General features: G+C 37.4%; 1 protein-coding gene across 2 annotated transcripts in view; it reads right to left on the bottom strand.

The window, feature by feature from the left end:
• Positions 1-1,644: 1,644 nt before the first annotated feature.
• SKAP2 (src kinase associated phosphoprotein 2) overlaps positions 1,645-19,880 on the bottom strand; it is a 123,092-nt gene continuing 104,856 nt past the window's right edge. The window contains exons 10-13 of one of the 2 annotated variants that reach the window (XM_050891878.1): positions 19,212-19,280; positions 13,529-13,641; positions 3,506-3,607; positions 3,031-3,095 (exon numbers count right to left, since the gene is read on the bottom strand). In XM_050891878.1, the coding sequence (XP_050747835.1) occupies positions 3,515-3,607; positions 13,529-13,641; positions 19,212-19,280 (275 nt within the window). In that variant the 3' untranslated portion in view covers positions 3,031-3,095; positions 3,506-3,514. Of the gene's footprint in view, positions 3,096-3,505; positions 3,608-13,528; positions 13,642-19,211; positions 19,281-19,880 lie in introns of both variants that reach the window. The other variant, XM_050891877.1, reaches the window with a different exon arrangement.

The raw sequence follows: 19,880 nt of genomic DNA, 5'->3' as shown, positions 1-19,880 counted from the left end.
TCACATTCAGCTTAATTCCAGCCAAAAAAAGTTTTTATCATTAATAGAGGAACAAAAGGTAAGCTGATGCGCATCACTTCTCTAAATCTTATCTATAGATCTCTCTGATGGAAGAACCAGTGCATACACTACCATCAGTACATGTAATTAGTGGCATTATGCACAAAGAGGTATATACTAACAATGCTAGAAAAATATGTGAACCAGTTGTCTGTATATAGAAGTACATGAAAAAATACTAGAGAGTGGCGTGATTATATCCGGGTGCCTCTGCTATAAAAACCATTTGTATTACCCTTACTTCTCTGAATAAATTCAAATGACAGCCCCATTTCATTTCTTCATTCAGTCTGGAGGCCAGATGGCATTAGAATCATTTACTTCACCTTGTTGTGCTTAATTACTACAATCAACACACTATTTTCCAAATTAATCATAACAAAGTAATTTCATTAGTAACACAGCAGGCTGTTGAATTATTAGCATCATAACAGTTTGCAAACAATTAAACTTTATTTGAACCTTAAAAATTTGCAGAGTAGAACATTATTGTAAGATCTAATGGCAGTACAGTACAAATCCAGAACAGAGCAAATAATCGAGTAAAACGCCGTACAAAATGTGACTTACAATCACCTTTTAAAAAATTAGCTGTTTTACTGTTCACGGAAAGGCAACTGTAACCTAAGTAAACAAAGAAAATAAAGCAATTAGCATTTTCTACCATTGAGTTTTGTTTAAGTAGTATTAATGGAGATTTTCTTATCCAAAAAAGGTTATGGCAATTGCACAGATTTAAAGTCAACAATTCATCCGTTGGTCCGCTGCCGGTTTATTCCAAGACACTTCAAGTGAGTTTCAGGACATCGTTCACGTTTTGAATTTTCAGGCCGTTTGTTTACTCCCCCCCGATATGTACTAAGAGCCGGGAGGGGACCCTAAAGGAGAACTACAGACAAAAGCCACGCTATTTCTCTCGTTGCCACCACCCAGGAGAGAACGGGCCCGGCAGGCCTGCTACTCATCGGTTGGGTAAGGACTCCCTCTCCTGGACAAGAGGCAGAAGCGGCGCCGGGGCGGGCGGCAGGCGGACGGGGACGGGCTCGGCCTCCTCCCGTGCGATGAAAATTTGCTGCCACCTACCGCCGCGGGCGCGCACTGCAGCGCGGAGGCAGCGCGGAGGCAGCGCGGGGCAGGGCAGCGCGCGGGCAGGGCAGCGCGCGGGCAGGGCAGCGCGCGGGCAGGGCAGCGCGCGGACAGGGCAGCGCGCGGACAGGGCAGCGCGCCGCCTCCGCCCGCCGCCCCTTCCCTTCCTCCGGGCACCGGCAGCGCCGGCTCCCGCAGAGCCGCTCCCGGCTCGGCACCGGCGGCCCTGCGCTGTTCCTGCCCTAAGTCAAGTTTCGCGCCTATGCGCTTCGTCTCAGCGGGGGGGGGTGGGGGTGGGGGGGGGGGTGTTTACTCCCCAAAAAGTAGGTGGTGGTGGAACTGGGAATTACATAATTAATAAAAAGACATTTCGGGGGGCAGATTTATTACGCTGCCATGTTAACAAGAGAGAAGGAGGTTTTCTAGCCGTGATATTAACGCTTCACATTCTGTACACAATCCACAAGTACGCTTGATAAATTAAAGTAGTAAAAGATCTGAAGACTATAATCTATCATTTTAATGCTTCACTGATAACATACAGAATCAATTTCAACGACTATTTCTTTTTACAAAAATCACAACAAAACTCTGTACCCTGTCTGACTCCTAGCAGAATCCAGTGTACCATCAAGTATCATACATTAGCTAACATAAAGCACAACATCTTACTTTACTGCATGGATCTAATTCCGAGTTCAGACTAATGTTACCTTTTAACCCACAGCGTTCCCAGGGCCCGCCTGAAGCGTAAACAGCACAAGCAACTACAAGGGGACCTGCACAGGCTCAGCAATTCACAGACTGGCTTGACCTGCCTCTTTGGCAGATTAAGGGTCTCACAAATCAAGTGTGTGGGAGGATTCAAAAAAGTTGATCTTGCATGCTAATAGTAAAGCCCATCTCCAAAACAAGACTATTGCAAGTATTAACTCTGACTTGCCCAACCCCTTGTCCACAAGTGATAGTATTTTCGTGTACTTTTTTATGTTTCACCTGATGCTTTTAGTCACAAAGTTCTGGATTTGACACCAAGACTGCAGGTAGCTGTTACTAATCCACGTAGAGCTGAAGATGTCTGTTGCACAACTTGTATCAGAAATTCCACATATCAACAAGGTATCCAGATTTGACTCTGTGAAAGATAAAATATTCCACGCTACCACGGACAAAAGTCATTCTTACCTGCCATTTAGCTCATGTTGACTGAGCAAAAATTGTGGGTTTTAAAACATTATCTTTTTACAAATTTTCACATTATTCATATCTCCAAGTCAGAATGGTATCAGGGCAGTATTACCACACAGGCTGATTTATTACATCAGCAAAAGAACCAAACCTTCACTTTGTGGTAACAAAATATTAAGTAACAATACAATACTAAATAGATGAGAAAAATAAATCATTGGCTAAAACATAATACAAAAACATTTGGAAGCAGAATACCCTGAAGACTTGTAATATTACATATAAATTTCCCTTGATTTTCCTAGGAAACTGTAGAAAATGTACAGTGAGCATTAAAAGGTTAATGCATGCATGAACTGAGTAATAGTTTCCTACTTTCGAAGTTCAGCTTAATTTTTCTAAATCTGAGGAACAGGAAAACATAGCCAAATACCCAGAAAAAAGACAAACCTATAGCTATACAGAGTGCTGCTAATATGCTTAAGAAAAGAGCAACAAGCACTATTTGGCTGCTTGTGCCCCATATGTTAATTACCATCTATTTCATTTCCTAGCATTGCAATTCTATAAGAAGTGGCTAAGAAGAACATTTCCGCAGAATTATGATCAATTACAGTTTTTAATGTTTAATATACACAAGGCAACGATCTGACTACATTCACTGAAACCACAAAACGTGTACGGCAGAATCTTCTTCTTTCAGAGGCCGGGTCTGTAAACTGCAGCTGCACACCACTCTTGATTTCAAGTGCAGATTTCTCCTGATTAGGGAGAGGGAAGTTGAAAGTTCATCATTAACCAAAAAACCTCAAACATGCATATCAAACCCAGTCAAAATATCTATCCCCTTCCACAGTTTTCTGCACAGACAGATACACACATGTTACTGAAGTAACAAAACTAACTAGAAAGCACACCAATTTTACTTTACCAAAAAAAAAAAAAAAGGGAAAAGGAACATAGTTATAAAATACATCATCTTTTGTACACTGTGGTTTAATATTTCATACAGAATCCCAGAAAAAGTGCTTTAATTGAACCTTCAATATATTTTGCCATAATCTTTATGTTAACAGGACTCCTACAAAGGTTCCAGGAAAGAAATACTTATGAAACAGAGAACAAGGGAACATATAAGCCATTACAGAAGATTGGATTAAAATGTACTTACCCAGGCCTCTCAAATATCATACATCTCCATTATGTAGGCTTTAGGCACCAAGCCAATGGTTCCCTTCATTTCTCCTACCCACCAGCCAAATCTATTGTATTCCTAATTGAAAACAATATGCAATACTAACCTTTAGTCTGATATAAAGGCAATAGAGTTTTGTATGCAACTCCTTATGGATGCTTTCTCTTATATACAGTTATAATCTTTTCAACTGAAAATTAAAACATTATATCTTTTTGTTAGAGGCATTGACATGCAGAGTTAGGCAAAGACAGAAGTTAAATTTTAAAAAGGCCAGGCATACTCAGGAAAATTTCTTAATTACGGCCATGCTTCTCTATAACACCTACTAAAAATAGCCAACCTCTCCATCCTCTATTCATCACAAATATAAAAACCTTATCTTTATAACTCAATTCTAATAGCACAATGTTGACATATAAGAGTCAACAGGGATTCTTTCAGTATCACGAGGCTAAACTCTAAGAAACTTACAATCAACTTACTTTAAAAACTACTTCGCTCAAATGTGAAGGGAACACTATATATCTAATACGTAATCTCTTTCTACGGACAAAGTCTACTATTGCTTTAGGCTTGCAGAAAATTCTACGGCAGATCTCATATGTCTGACAGATGACTAATGTACTTTTGTTTGAAATTTGTTTAGGCTTAGTGAGATAAATATGAAACAAAATGAATTATAATAGTTTAAAGAAATAATATCTTCCAAAAGCAATACCAAGTAAGAGTATTGTGGGATCCAAATTTAATTTTTTTCCTATGAGGTAAATATTTTAAGATCAATCCTAACAGCGGTTCAATAAATTGTAACAGCTGAAATTGCACACACACATATATTGAGTTACAAATGAAGCATTATTAAAACAGAGACCCCATTCAAAATTGAATGATTAGTAAGATAGAAAATTACTTTGGAACAAACATGGAAAATACAAAATACACAGATATCTCTGATAAGCAACATCTGCTTCCTGCTACGCTGCTCTTCTGATGAGAAAAGCAAAAGGCTGTAGGATTTTGAATTAATGGTCCTACTGAGATGAAGCTATTATTTTGACTGTAGATAAAGTTTTTTGGTTATAAATAGTCAAGTGGAGCTTAAGGGTTAATGGAGTTTCATTAGAGCCTGAGCTATAATGATTTGCTGCTGGCTTATTTGGCCTGGTCGAGAGTTCTCTAGGGTCCTATGAGGTGCTTAGTGTACTCAGCTCTCCCTGTGCTTAACTACGATGAAGCCCTGTCGACGGCCCGCTTTCATGTGGGCCCAGGCTTTTTTTTTTTTTTTTTGCTTTTGGGTTTTTTTTTAAACACGCTTGCATGCAAGCACACACATACTTTTATATTTTCTTATTGTGGAAGGCTGAGCACCAGTCTTAAATTAAACATTTTCTTCCTTCTCTTCACAGTGAATTGGTGATTTAAAAGAGTCTATCCTACTATCCATAAAATATTGCAGTAAGTGTGATTTAAAGAAAATCCACATAAAAAGCAGCAGGAAAACTTTCATTTATGATGTGAACACACAAACAAGAAAGCTGCAAAAATAATTCCACCTTCTTCCCCCTTCCACTGCAGAACAGACTGCTGGGATGGGTCTGGTCTGAAAGTCTAGAGGTATCTGAACCGGATCTTCAGTGCAAACTGCTCTCCTCCGAAGTTAAGAACTGCTCATAACCTTTCCCATGGGGGTACACATTACACCCCAAATCCTTAAAGGCTAAATAATACCCTGACACCGAGGTTTATAATGTTTCAGATCAGTCTGTTCAAAAATCGATGTTTTATCTCACAATACGCTGGTTAAATATACAAACTGGATTTCTAGACTGAAGTGGGAAATTGCCGAAAGGAGCAGTACTCACGTATACTACTGGAATCTCAGCAATAAATCTCTCCAAGGGAAAGCAACAAAAGATTTTAAGCTGTTACATGGAACTCGTGAAGTGACTGACAAGAGTGATTAAGCAAGTTTTGCTAGACATCAGCCAAAAAAACAAATAATACATGAAATGAGGGAAGTGGCTTAGTTAAGCGGTCATTAAATTGCATATGACAAATGGCAGAGAAAAAGCCTGTGGACCACATTAGCCATTGAAAATGTTCCGCTTAGCAACACTACATGAACTTAGAAACAATTGTTTTTAAAGAAACAATTCAGATACCTCAAATTAAAATTAAAAGCATGCTGCTGTTTTGAAAACTTTCTGGTTTTTGCTACTTCCTAATACACCACTTACTGCTCTGGCATGAAGCTAAGTGAGAAGATGAAATGAATGTTGATGTAACAGACTAGTAAACTAATTTAAGGATTCACTGCAACCATTATACCATACAGACAATATTGCAACACAGAAGGCTTTTACTTTACATTACTATTCTTTCCATGGGTCTCAAGAGCAACATGAATCCCAATTAAACTATCTGCAGTCTATAGAAGTCTGAACAAAAATATAATGCAGATACCTGGCTACCAAGAATATAAAACTTTAATCTCAGGGTTTAGAATAATTAGATAGCACTCCCTTTTAAACTGATTAAAGTACAGACATTTCTCTTTAAACTCCTAACCACTCCTTGCTGTCCTCAGTGCCACAAAAGAGTGCTTACTAGTCAGGCAGATACGCAATCCCCCCCAGTCCTTTCTTGAAGTCACATATAAAATCCAAATTGATATATTGTTTCTATCAACATTATCAATTATAAACTCCTTCATAGCAATATAATTTAATTAATACACTGCTGTTGTGAGGTCCATATGTCTATTACTGCTGCTTAAGATGTGTAGAATAAAAGTCTACAGCCCACATTTGTGGGAAATAATGATTAATATGCAGAAGGATATGAATACAGTTAGGAGTTCTATATGAATTTTTAAGAGTTGGGAAGCACGGTGCTTTTGCAAGCATCAGCTTCAGATCTCAGGTACCACTGGGTTTACCATCTGGTATCCCTCACTGCATTCAGCTCTTAACATCACTGCTAACATAGGCAAGCGACTATACTTCAGAAGGACTGATAAAATAATAAAGAGTCCTTTAATCTACAGGAAACCATTGTAGTCAATTTATAAGAAATATTGCATCCCTTTGTAGGATGTGTAATTATTTTCTATTAATCATGTGCTATAAAGCTACATTATGTGGTTATTCTGTTATCACTAGAAAGAGGCCTGCAGTCAGCTCCTGACAATGTTAGGTAATTACTAACACAAAGCTTCTTTCTCCTTATGTAGAAATGCTATCAAGATCCAGAGGTGCTGTGATGCTCGCTGTATGAAAATAACTCTCCAAAGAAATTCAATAACTGCAAAACGAATTGCTCCAAGGCAAACAGAGGGATAGGAGAGGGGGGCAGGGCCAGATCCAGCCGCCCTGCAATGAGGAGAATGCACAAGTGTGCTGCCACGGCTCTGCCATGTGACTGGGAGCACATTCGCCATACCAGGCAATGTTGGGCTGGGGCGGGGGGAGGAAGGGGCCACCGCAACCCCTGGAAGACAAGCACCAGGGCAGTGGAACGTATTATGCCAAATAATACAAAACAACCACCTTAACAAATGACCAAATGCTTTCTAAGCTACTTCTGTGTTTGCACTGTCTGTAAGAGTGGATATTATTTTTTCCCCAGCAGAAATTTATTAACCAAAGTGAAGTAATTTCACAGGGCAGCAAGGGACAGGTTATGACTTAATGTTTAACATGCTGGCAAAACACTCTCTGTTACAGCATGCTACGATAGCAGGGGAAAAAAAATCCCATCAGGGTTTACAGGCTCCCTAAATGCTCTCAGCTGAACACACTGTGAGCAGATGCATCTTGTCCCCATCCCACCAATTTCACTGCACTGATGTGTACGTACCTATGACTCCATGAGACACTGATCCTAAGTTTTTGCACTTGGTGAAAACACAGTAGGTAGAAATACACTACCTGTTTTTTACAGGTATCTTTTAAATCCAAGATTTTTGTACTACATAGAAGAGAATTTTGATATGCAAGAAGAGAAAATGTTTATATGCAAGAGGATTTCCAGAACAGTCTCTACCATTAGAACAGATCCTCTGCATAAATCAGGATCTCCAGATACTTTGCACCATATTAACTTCTACTGACTTCAGCAAAAGTTGAGAACATCTGGGTCCTTGTGCAATTAGTCCCTAGTGTTCAATCCATATGGTAAGTTTTTTGTGTTTGTGGGGTGGTTTTTTTAATTTGTTTTGTCTTTTAAAAAGAGTTGCTGAAAATTGTCGTGTTTCAATGCCCTGAAGAAAACAATGGAGTTGTATTTTAAAAAAACACAACTGAAGTGTGTGAATTCAAGATTTTTCTCCTGCCCTCTTCCAGTGGCACTGTAAGTAATATTAACTTTTGGGCTGAAGATCTGCAAACTTCAAAACTGGAAAGCAAAATGTATCTATAGCCTTGTTTGGGGTTAAAATAAGTAGCCTCTCCTATCAAGCTAAAAATGTGCGGGAAGTAGGGAGAAATTTTTTTTTCATATCCTGGGGGGCAATTTTGGCAAGATAATATTTTAAAACACCTCTAATTCGTCCAGGAGATTCAGACTAGCTAAAAAATTTTAGAACTTCCTTTGGTGTAATTGCTGAATGATACACTATCAACCAGGGAGTATTTTTGGCACAGAACAGCATTTTCTCTAAAAAGCAGAAAATGACAAATGTTTTCGATAACTGAATGAGACTTCTTCACAGGTAGTAGAGTTGTTTTAAGACAGCAATAAAGTGGTCATCTTTAAGAATATAAGCCTCAGATTTATTGTATGGTTGCGTTATTAGGTTTTATTTCCTGCAATGACGTGAGACAAAATAGACACCAATTAAAGAGTTCCAGTATAAATCAGGGTAAGCAGACTGAATTCTGAACAAAAGCTGGTCCCTGAAAACACCCTGGAATGATAGAAGGGCCATTTTATTTTCCATTAGATGACACAATGCCAAATTTTTTTCTAATCAGGTAGGTAAATGCTTACATATTATCAGTACGCAAACTGACAGAGCTAGAGTCACTTTGCATTAGTCTATCTTAACTAACCTTCCATTTAAAGGCCTTCGCTCTTATCTTATGTTTCGCCAGGTATCTAATTTTTTTTTTCTGTAAGGAATATACCTAAACAAGCCAGAAGAAGGAAATGTACAACTTAGTATTGCATTTTAGTTTTCATCAGAAGCGTCCCTCTGAAGTGAGTCTCCCAATGCTCCCATTTTCCCCACCTTGGCTCACTTTGCAGAGCCGTCAGTTTCAGAGCACACATGCTACATTTCTTTCAGATGAAACCAAAATGGAAGATGAGCTTCAATGTGTTCCAAACACTACGTGTTCTCCTTCCACAAAACCAGGCTAGACCTCTTCGGACATCAAACCCCTTTGAAAATGCATGGTGTGAACACCAGGGCCTCAGCACTAAGTGTTTCACTCTGCAAATCTGCTCCTATTGGTACTCCCTATTTGCTAAGGCAGACATAGGCAGTATGGTCATGGAAAGAGAAATTACTGTTAAATACAGATCTCAGTATATTCAGTCAGAAAACAGCCTGACAAAAAAAACACTCAGGATTTTAGTATGCCTTTCACATCATTTTGAAAAATACTGAATAAATACGTTTTATGAAGATTATACAGATAATGTACAAAATGCTCACACTGATTATGAAACAGCTGTACTATTAAGTTGCACTTTATTTCATGAACAGTAACCTGAGCTATGGAGATTTCTTTGTTTGTCTTTTCACTAAGCAAAAAATACAGGTTGAGATGTGAGCATTTTAACCAGTTTAGCAAATTTGGGCATTGATATAAATTAAATAAAGCAAGAGGAGCAATATGTTACATGTAAGTTTCTAGGTGAATGCCTTTTAGAAGAATGAGCAAGGTTTCAGTTTGGCAACGTTTACTTCCTAAAATCGCTAAGCATTATGCAAAGACAAATCCCCCCTAATTTGCTTTAAACAGCGCATCAAAATTTAATGTTAGTGCAATGAGCATGATTTGCATGCTTATACTCTGATAATACAAATACCTATGCCTGACTAGTATAATTACTGTAGAAAAGCATGTTTTCCTTGTTTTAAAGGTGCATTCAAAAACTATTTTAGCTATTATCTAAATACGTCCATTGTGGCTTTTGTGTGGCAGCAGTCCTATGGGCTCTTACAAAAATCTGCTGCATTTTAACAAAAATCTGCCACACCGGAAATGTACAACCACTGAATAAAGGGTAATCTAGATACCAAGTTAACACCCTGCTTTCATGGAAAATTCTACAGCAAAGGGTTAAGTCATAGATGAGATTTCCATTAATCATAAATACCAGAGTGAGCAGCATTATATTGCATTGGCATGTACTGAAATAATAACAGGGAAGGAGAATTCCAGTTTGAGATATAATTTCTGATTTTGAAGTATTATTTGTTGTTTTAATGCACATATAAATATAAATGAGATTGGAATTAAATTAGCTTAAAAGTTAAGAAATGTCAGGAATTCTACTAAGCAGGTGCCTGCTAACATCAAAGTAAATGTCCATTGCTACTTGCATTTGGCTGATGAAACTATGGAATTTCCCAACACAAAACATGCACCTAAAGCAAACAAACAAATACTGCAAGTGTTGCACTTGCATAAATTGTGCATACCAAACTTTAAAAAAAAATAGGGCTACCTCCACTCACAGTTGTCTTTGTTTCTGGAAATTGATTTCTTGAGTAGAGCTATGGAAGATTTATTAAAAGGATTGTTATGTCATGGTTTGTTTCCCCATTTATCATAGGGGCTTGAAAGCAAAGGCAAGCCCATAAATGAGCAGGAGTTAAGAGCAATCATCCTTTTAGAAAACAGGACGCCGAAGTATTGCATTTCTAATAGTCAATATTAACTAAGAAGTCAATATTAACTAAGAAATCTTATTAATGGCTCCCTCTATCAGTAAAGCTATAAAATGCTTTCTACTGCACAGTGGGAGAGGGGTATATAGTTTTCTGAAAGTTCACATGATTCGTAGCATAAGTTATAAAAGCCACTTGAATATTCAAGAATATTATAAATTAAAATGATAATAGTACGAGTTTATCTGTACAGATACATTAATCAATCTGAAAAGTTAACTGTTTTTTTAAATAAAGTTAACAAGTACTATTGCAACAGTTCTGTTAATTCTGCTCAGATTAAAAACTCAGTTTTTGAGGGAAACTCTCAATGGTAGAAAAACCTAGAAAAAAGTTTTGGGGTTTTTTTGTAAGAGCCCATAGGACTGCTGCCACACAAAAGCCACAATGGACGTATTTAGATAATAGCTAAAATAGTTTTTGAATGCACCTTTAAAACAAGGAAAACATGCTTTTCTACAGTAATTATACTAGTCAGGCATAGGTATTTGTATTATCAGAGTATAAGCATGCAAATCATGCTCATTGCACTAACATTAAATTTTGATGCACTGTTTAAAGCAAATTAGGGGGGATTTGTCTTTGCATAATGCTTAGCGAATTTAGGAAGTAAACGTTGCCAAACTGAAACCTTGCTCATTCTTCTAAAAGGCATTCACCTAGAAACTTACATGTAACATATTGCTCCTCTTGCTTTATTTAAATTATATCAATGCCCAAATTTGCTAAACTGGTTCATTATTACTTCTGTTGTACTAATGATCTTATTTCTTGGAAACAAAATAGTCACTTTTCCCCTAATTTCTATAGAGGTATGTGAGAAGCAGGTAAAAATATATTGCTTTGGCATAACTATTGCTGGAAGAGACAAATATCTATCTTATCATGCTCGTCAGAGCAAGCTATACTATTTATATTTCATTGTAAAACAAAGAACTATTACACGTTGCACAAATATGCTCGATATTTTGTTAATGCTTCACCCTTCCTACTATAATACTGCTATACCCGTACTTACTTCCTTATCAGCAAAATGTGATTTTCAAGAGTAATGTTCATACCTGGCTGACATATGATAGAAAGGCAATAAAGCCATAGCTAGGTTCAAGCTGAAGCTGAATTTATGACACCATTTTGGATCCATACACATCGCCTCCTGTCAGTACCTGCATATCTCATTTTCAACCACTAGATGGTGTGAAAAAATAAAAAAATTGCCAAGGATTCCTGCCGACTGCCACAAAATCCAAGTATTAATGTAGTGGATTAGGAAATATTTTTTGAAGAAAAGGCTTGACCCACTTCAGGATGGTTAGGTTCACTTTTCTTTTGGTTATATTTTCACTTACCAGACAAAGAGCTCGTAAATGATCAGACCTTGAAACTGAATCAAGTGGAGTTAAGATGGATAATTCTCTGGCACTTTCCCCTTCAGGGACCCTAAATTCAGAGCTGACAGTAGTGGCCAGCACTCATTTTTCTGAAAAAGCTGTAACAATCTTGACGCGAAACAGGGCTGAATTTTGTGGGCTGTATTTTGGAGTAGAAATCATTCCCAAAGAGAGAGGCTCTATATATCTGGAGCAGCAATAAGCCTGTTTCAAGGACCGATTACGGATTAATCATGGCATGACCACAAGACAGTTGATATACAGAGGACAGCTTAAGCTACTGTTTTTCTATTCTGCTCCCATTTTTTAAATTAAATTTCTCACTCTTTTGGGGAAGGAGTAGCAAATGATTTTTTCACCTACAAACTGAAGATTAAGATTTTATAGTCCCCATACCGTATCAGAAGAGCACAACCCACAAAGAGGCCAAACTCGTACAGTGCAATCCGTTTGTTCATGGGCTTTTTTGGGGGAGGGGGAAGAGGTGGTTATTTTAAATTAGTACCATTCTTCAGTGCTGTGTAACTGCTTGAAAGTCTGCCCAATCCAAGAGTGTTATCCAGCCTTTAGTAATGCAATTCAGTTATTAGTTTAAGTGACAATGAAATACCTCAAAAGACATACATGGTCACATTACCATTAGTAATATATCTTCTATATTTTTATATAGGACTATCTTTCTATCCATAAATCTTAAATTTATTTAAACAGAAGCTGTTATATTTATTATCCGAAACATTGCAGTTAAAGGTATCACGGAAGATTTAAAGCAATTGTGACAAAACTGAAGAGTTTGAAACTAAGACAAACAGATGCCTTTAGCTTTCATGCACCTATTTGTATATTTCAACGACCTACAATATCTTTGGCATTAATTATACTGAATGGCAATTACATCTGAGATATATGTTCTACATATATTTTAAAAGGTGTTTTTTTCAATGAGAACTTGAAAAGCTCAGCTTTTTTCTAATATGTGGGGAACACAGAAATTTCATTTGATGAATTGTTCAGAAGTAAACTTCCATGGGCCATGAGATACATATTTTAGGAGAGGTTTTGTTTTTGTTGGGGGGGTTAAGGAAAAATAAGAAAATTAACCAACATTAAAGTGGAATAAAATTTCATGCTTATACTGCTTATCATCACTTTAGATGAGAGGAATTATGTTTCTCATTTGCTTTGCAAACAGGAAAGCAGTAAATTAGAAATTGCCCAAATTTGTCAGAGCAAACAAATTTGGAATCTGAGCTGTCAGAACAATTAGAATATACATACAAAGATGAAAGCATAGTTCAAAAAAAACAAACCATCTTCTGTAGCATGATGCCCAAAAAGTCAGAATCAGTACAGTCAGGAATATGAAACAGGAAACAAAAACCATAACATACAAGATAATTTAAAATTCTACAAGGTTAACTTTTACAAGCAGAAAGCACATTGTCTCCCGTTAAATCAGTTAACAAATGGTAGCCAAGATTTAACAAGTAAATAAACATGCTTTTAAGTTAATTCCTGTTACACGGCTATGTTTTAAATGTGATTATAGTTCATTTGACAAAATAATTAATTGCAGTGAATATCTGATTGCAAACAAAGGATCTGAAAGGGAGTGCCAATTTCCCCCCCATAAGAACTGTGGGAATGTGCCCTTCTGCTATGGCTCTCTTTTTACAGCTACGTAGCCCCAGTAGCACTCCGTACCTTGCTGAGAATGTAGATAACATCACCACGTTTAAATGTCAACTCATCAGGTACATCTCCTGTGCAGTCCCATAAACCTTGATAGAAATTGGCATAATCGGTATTTTTGCTATCTGCAAAGAAAAAGGCATCTAATTACAAAAGGATAAAGATTGAGGGACTAAAGTTACTCTTTAAATCTCCAGATAGCACAAAGCAATTTATTAGCGCACATTTCTTACTCCTCTGTTTAGAAACAGCTCCTTCATACCACAAAAGCAAGTGGAAAACAAGTTTAATGTACGAGCCCTTCACTGGCAAGTTCTATCACTTAAAGACATGTAGCTACAGGTTTTCAAAGCATTTTCCAGCTGCAACTTAAAGCAGCTAGTTTTCCTCTACTAATATATTTCCAGCAAGCCATACTTGTATCTCAACTTGAAACTGATAAAGTTGCTAGAATATAATTAATAATAATCTGTGAAAGGAAGCCAAAGTAAGTATTTTGTGAAACGTGTAGTGTCCGTCGTGTCCCCCCCCCCCCGTTCCAACAAAACTAAATAACTTCTCTGAGAACTTTTGAGATAATCCTTGATTGTTCCTTCTGAAATATTGGAGAACTTGGAAACTGTTGCTGAAGCTGCATTTTAAAAATATTTGTGTCAGCTCCAGTTTAGGACATTAAGCTCTGGCTAAACATGCAACTACACTACAGTCATAAACTCATCCTTCTAACAGCATAAGCACAATGGATGTGCTGTGTTCAAGCTGCCATACAGACCATTAACTGATTGATTATTTAGCACTCTTTGCTCTGTAATACGGCAATAACACAGTAATAAATGCTTTGTCATACACTTACAATACAGAGTACATCTATTGAAACACAGCGCTTACACACAGTTAAATACACTGGGTGCTTCTGTTACACTCCAAACTATTTCCTGTTTTTAATTCCATGAGAATGGAGTGTGATGAGTTAATGCAAAAAGAATGTAAGCAATACCACTAAGATGACCAGTTACATTATGTATACACTAACCAGACAGAATGTATATGTACTAATAATTTACATCACTGGAAAGCTATCTTCTAATTCTGATAACATAAATATCACTGAACTGGCTGGATCAAGGCTGTCATCTTAGTTTTGTTATATGATCCTTGAACAGCAGGCTTGCTGGTTATTCCAACATATACCAGTTACATTTGCATGTCGTTAGCACTCTACACCATTATTTATAGTTTACAATTTAATCATGATTGGTTCACTTTATTACTGAAAAAATCCTGCTAAAGTATCAAGTATCAAGTGATAGAAAGTGTATGCTATAAAAAAAATAGTAGTATTCAACTTGTGTTTTTCCCTATTTTGACAAATACTTAGATTTTAATTTTAATACTCTCTGTATGAGCAAGGAGAGCTTGTTTGCTATTTATCCATTTCAGTCTGTGTTCTGTGCTATCTTGTTTTGATGGCAATACTGTCATAAGGCTAAATATTCACAACCTTGAATTTAAAGCTGCTATGCAAGTTAGCCACCATTTAATTTTCCATAAACTGGTGATTAGTAGCTACCACTTGCTATATAGCACTAGGGGGCGTTCTGACTACCAGTGCACAAATTCTTCTGTCATCACACCAAAAGCAGCAATATATACATACGTAAAAACTCCCAACCATTCAGAAATAAGAGATGTGGTTATTGTAAAATGCATAGACAGAATAATTTCAAGAGGAAGGCAGAATCAGTTTGAAATGTTGCACCTCCAAATTTTGGCCCTTTCCATTTGTCAGCTCATTATTCACCAATTTAGCATTAGACAACTATAAACAGTAACACAGGTTAGTGTCAAATTAATTTGTGATAAATATTAAATCAGAATCTCTCCTCAGTCTTTTGATACAGCACTGATCACAGTTCCCAGCTCTATCTCATAAAAGATAACGTAAGCCCACGTGAGAAAAAACTAAACAAGCTATTTCTGTATATCCCACCTTTCAAATCTTTCCGCAGTTGTCTCATTGATTTGGTTTAAAATACATTAATCGGGACTTTTACTTCTTCAGAACTGCACTGAAATGAATCATGACTTTTCACACTGATCTTTATCACTCTGAGGTCTGTTCTTACCTTTATGTACCTGAAGTAACTCCTGTTAACACTAATGGGAGTTACATGGGGAACATCAGCAACAGAAGAGATCCCACAGCGGGTGAGACACATCTCTCCCTAGATGTTCATCATGAGTATTTAATTAAGCCTTAAAGTGGGAAAGCAACTCAACTAATAACACAGCAACACTGGAAAAGATGCATTGTAAAATAAGTTTATTGCTACAGTGAAGATGTTGCCCAAAGACTAACCCATGGCTCTGTGCCCTCATACGTGAATTCAACATAAGACAAAGTTGCTTAAATCTGAAAGCCACACTTCTTGGAAAACCATATACCGGTATACCAGGAGCACAGAAATGAAAAATAGGGAGAAAAAGTGCCAGTGTAAGTTTGTGAACAACTATGCTGGTCTTCCAACAAGTGTTAATTTCAAATTTGAAATCCCCTCTCATGCCCACCACCACAAGTTTCTCCACATTCTGTAAGTGCAACTACACACACACAAAAGCCAAATGTAAATTTAACTTCAGAATCTATACATCTAAAGGGCAAAATGCTTCATAAAATGATTCACAGTGCTTCACAAACACAGAGGTAGAACAAAAAAAAGCTGCAAAAACCTCTGTAAAACATAAGGCCATTCTTTCTTACTTCAGCCCCTCTTTCAGTTAGAGAAGACCCTGCCAAATTTCATTTGATTGCCTCTGAAGAACTGAATAAAACAAAACCAGGAGAGCTGGGTAAAGGAATTTGGTACTTATACAGTAATGAAATTATGTGGAGCTTCTTAAACACATGTAATACCTGAAAACAGCTGGTGGATTTAGCATCAAGAACTTATGTGCCCATTAGAGTTCAAATTCAAAAGGTATTGATTTGCTGGCATTACTCTGTCACAATTATACTCTATCCTTATACACTGTGAAACGTTTTGTGCCTTAAAAATACTACAATGACATAATTGCTAAACTAAAGTCTGTTTGAATCAGATTTGAAGATTACTAGTCTGGACTATTTAACAATATTTGAAAGAGGTGAACTTCTGGAAAATTACTGTATCCTCTTTTGGTGATGACGTGCTCAGTATTTACCATATTGAAGGCTTAAAGATGGAGAGACAGGTGAAGTTCAAAATTAACGCTACCAGAATGACTCTCTCTTACACAAGTGATTTAGACTCAGTGTTGAGTCTCAATGCCCAGATGAGACATACCCTGTTAAAGAACACAGGTATTTGTTTGTTCTGATGATGTCCTAAACTGCAAAGAATGCCTGTTACTTACTTGCCCTTTTTCCCACATGCCAGAAAAATTATGAAATAAAGGCAAAGTAATTGTAGTGTATTTATTTGGACTCAACCTCTAATCTAGCCCAATCTGTTCAGTATAATCTTTCTCACTTCCCTTCTCCTCTTGTTCCTTAGTTATTCTAAAATCAAGGTATTTACACTGAGACAGCACAGAACATGACACTTACTGAAATGGTGATTGTGGAAATGATAATGGGTAGATAGTGGTAGCAAAAAAGACACACCAAGCCATATTATATAACTGAAACTCTTCAATGCTTTGGTATTTTTAAATTATTAGGTCACTAGCAATTAATGTAAAGCTATCCTGCAGCAACAGTCAGCATCAAGACTGAAGCAATAAAAAGAACTCAAGTCTGCACATTAATTGAAGTAGAGATCAGTTAGGGCAAGAAAAGAGCAGGGGGAAAAAAAAGGGGGGGTTTTGCACTTATGAGGCTGAGCTCACAGACAATTTGCAGAATATTTTCTGTGAAATTCAGGTTTAGTAAAGCTAGGCAATAAATTAAATTTAAGAATGTATGCTCTGTTTGTGTGGAAAATCACAAAATATTCTTGAGTCAGGTTAGATATTTATGATGTGATGACTATCAGAAATACTCGTGTCAACTCAGCCCTAAAAGTCAAACAAATTTCCAGTGTTAAATAGTTAACTAAGTAAGATCAGATCAGAAAATTATTGCTTGAAATGAATCTGATATCTGTTGAGAACTGTTATGGTATTTTCAAGGACATTACACAAATACTAGTAAGACTGACAAGGATGTTCTCGTAGCAGTTGAAACTGTTCAGAAATGAAGGTGCTAAGGTTTTGATTTCTTAAAAGTAAGACCATTTAGAACTTCAAGAAGATACACTAGTGAAAAAAAAATGCTGTTGGCAACTTTATAATTGGATTGACCTCACGCTCCATTATGACAGCACACTCTTATAATTACGGTAATGTCCAAATGAGTACTAAATATTAAGGCTGTAATGAGTCATGTTGTTTTACACATGTTTTTAGCAGAGCACAATGCTAACAGCATCTGATGACTTGGCTCTTGTTTCCTTTCCAAGAAAAGCAACCCAAAACTCCTCACAGCAACCTGTTCCTGCTTTCCTGTATGGGTCAGGAAATCAGGCCTCTGTTTCCTCTCCACATGTTGCAACAGGAAGAGCACTGCAGAGCTACTTCCTAAAGGAACTCTTCTTGCCCACCCTTTCCTTGACAGCCCTGAAAGAATTATGTGTATTATGTACGATGGGGGAAGGAGAGCCAGATTGCATGTCAGTGCAGGTCACAGTTACAATGCAGCAGATCTCAAAAAGGTGTAAGGTCTGATAAGAAGCAAGTCTTCTCTACTTGCTGTGTCAAATCACCAATAGTTTATCTAAAGGTCTGTGCCCTTGAAGCACGTATATATCTTGTTTTTAAGCATAACTGGAAATACCTTTCTGTCACGAAAAGTTGTCTGGCCATGTGACTTTGCATGGTGTTTGCAGTTATTTTTCCAGTCCCAGAGATAATTAGCACAAGGGCAGTTTGCCAAGCCAAAGCTGAGAGAATATCCTTCACAGCCTTTCTGGGCATTTGTGTCCTTTTCCAATTTTTATGCTGCTGTCACTGGACTCTGGCATTTCTTACCCAATTCATTTGCTTTCTGTGGTAATCATATGCAGTGAAGATATGCATGGCCAACATTTAAACAGGCTGCAGATCAATTAGTGGTCTTAAGTTTATCTGATTTTTATCAAAGAAGACAGAGCTTTGGGTCGATTGTCAGAGCCTGTGTCAAGTTGACCTTTTCAGAGATGTCTACATTGCCAGTCCCTTGGGCAACTTGTTGTCCCCTGCTAGTCTCTGAATGGCAGAAGTCTGTTCTGCTCAAGCACAAAGTATACACAGATGTCTATATTACATTCTTATAGGTTTGACAGCAACTGCATGTTGTATCTATAAACTGTCCTTTAGCGGTGACACTTCCTCAATGATGATAAGCTAATTTATGCAACTAAATCTCCTTTGTGCAGAAATGAAAGCTAATTGAGTCATTACAAAGTAATTCAGGAAGGAATACCTTGTATAAATTGGCTTACTTTATAAATCCTTCTCAAGTGGTTTTCATGCATCCTAAGTGGTGCTAAGCAGTTTTGCTGCCATCAAACACCCAGGTGAAAAAGACAGCTTTACAGAGCTATAAAAACATTATTTTAAAACAGCAAAGGGAAGAGACAAGAAAATAAAGGTAAAAAGAAAGTGCATACACAAAATAAAGAGGAAAGATTTTAATTACCTGAAACAGGGGTAACTTTCTCCTGGCTCAGTTTTCTTGGCACTTCAGCCTTTGAAGGAACACATTCTTCTGCAAAACACATAACTGCAAATGAAACTCTGAAGGGATACCTTAGCTGACAGGAATTACAGCCCACAGCAGTCTGAAAGCCACACTCTACATTTCCAGATCGTAAGCCCTGTTTACTATTTTGCATTTGTACAGAAGTTGGAACGTTGTTATTTCTGTGGTTTCCCCCACCCATCCAAACACTCCAAGAGCTTTCTTTCAAAATCTCAATTGTGAACATCTGTTTCCCCTTTCACTCTGCTCTGAATGCAGTAATATAGAGCTGCAGTTCTGCTGTTTTTCAGTCATTCCAACACAATTAGAATGAGGGTCCTATTCTACTACGTACATTTCTTGCCAGGATAAATAAAAGGAAACCGAGGATTGAAAAAGTATCCCCAGCCCATGCAAGAATTCAGAATTTCTTAAGAGAAGTATGCAGAGAAGGCAGAGGACATCTTACCTTCAACACTGTCATACAGACACACTAGCTGGACACCTGCATGATGGGAACACAGTCCCATCACACAGCACAGCACAGATGCCATGCATTCAGTGCTCCTGCCTACTACGCCTGACCATGGTTTTAAGCAAGCCAGACTGTATCAAATAACTTAGTGC

Source organism: Gymnogyps californianus, chromosome 2 (assembly GCF_018139145.2).
Source record: "Gymnogyps californianus isolate 813 chromosome 2, ASM1813914v2, whole genome shotgun sequence".
Classification (NCBI taxonomy): Eukaryota; Metazoa; Chordata; class Aves; order Accipitriformes; family Cathartidae; genus Gymnogyps; species Gymnogyps californianus.
This window is presented reverse-complemented; position numbering and strand designations above follow the sequence as displayed.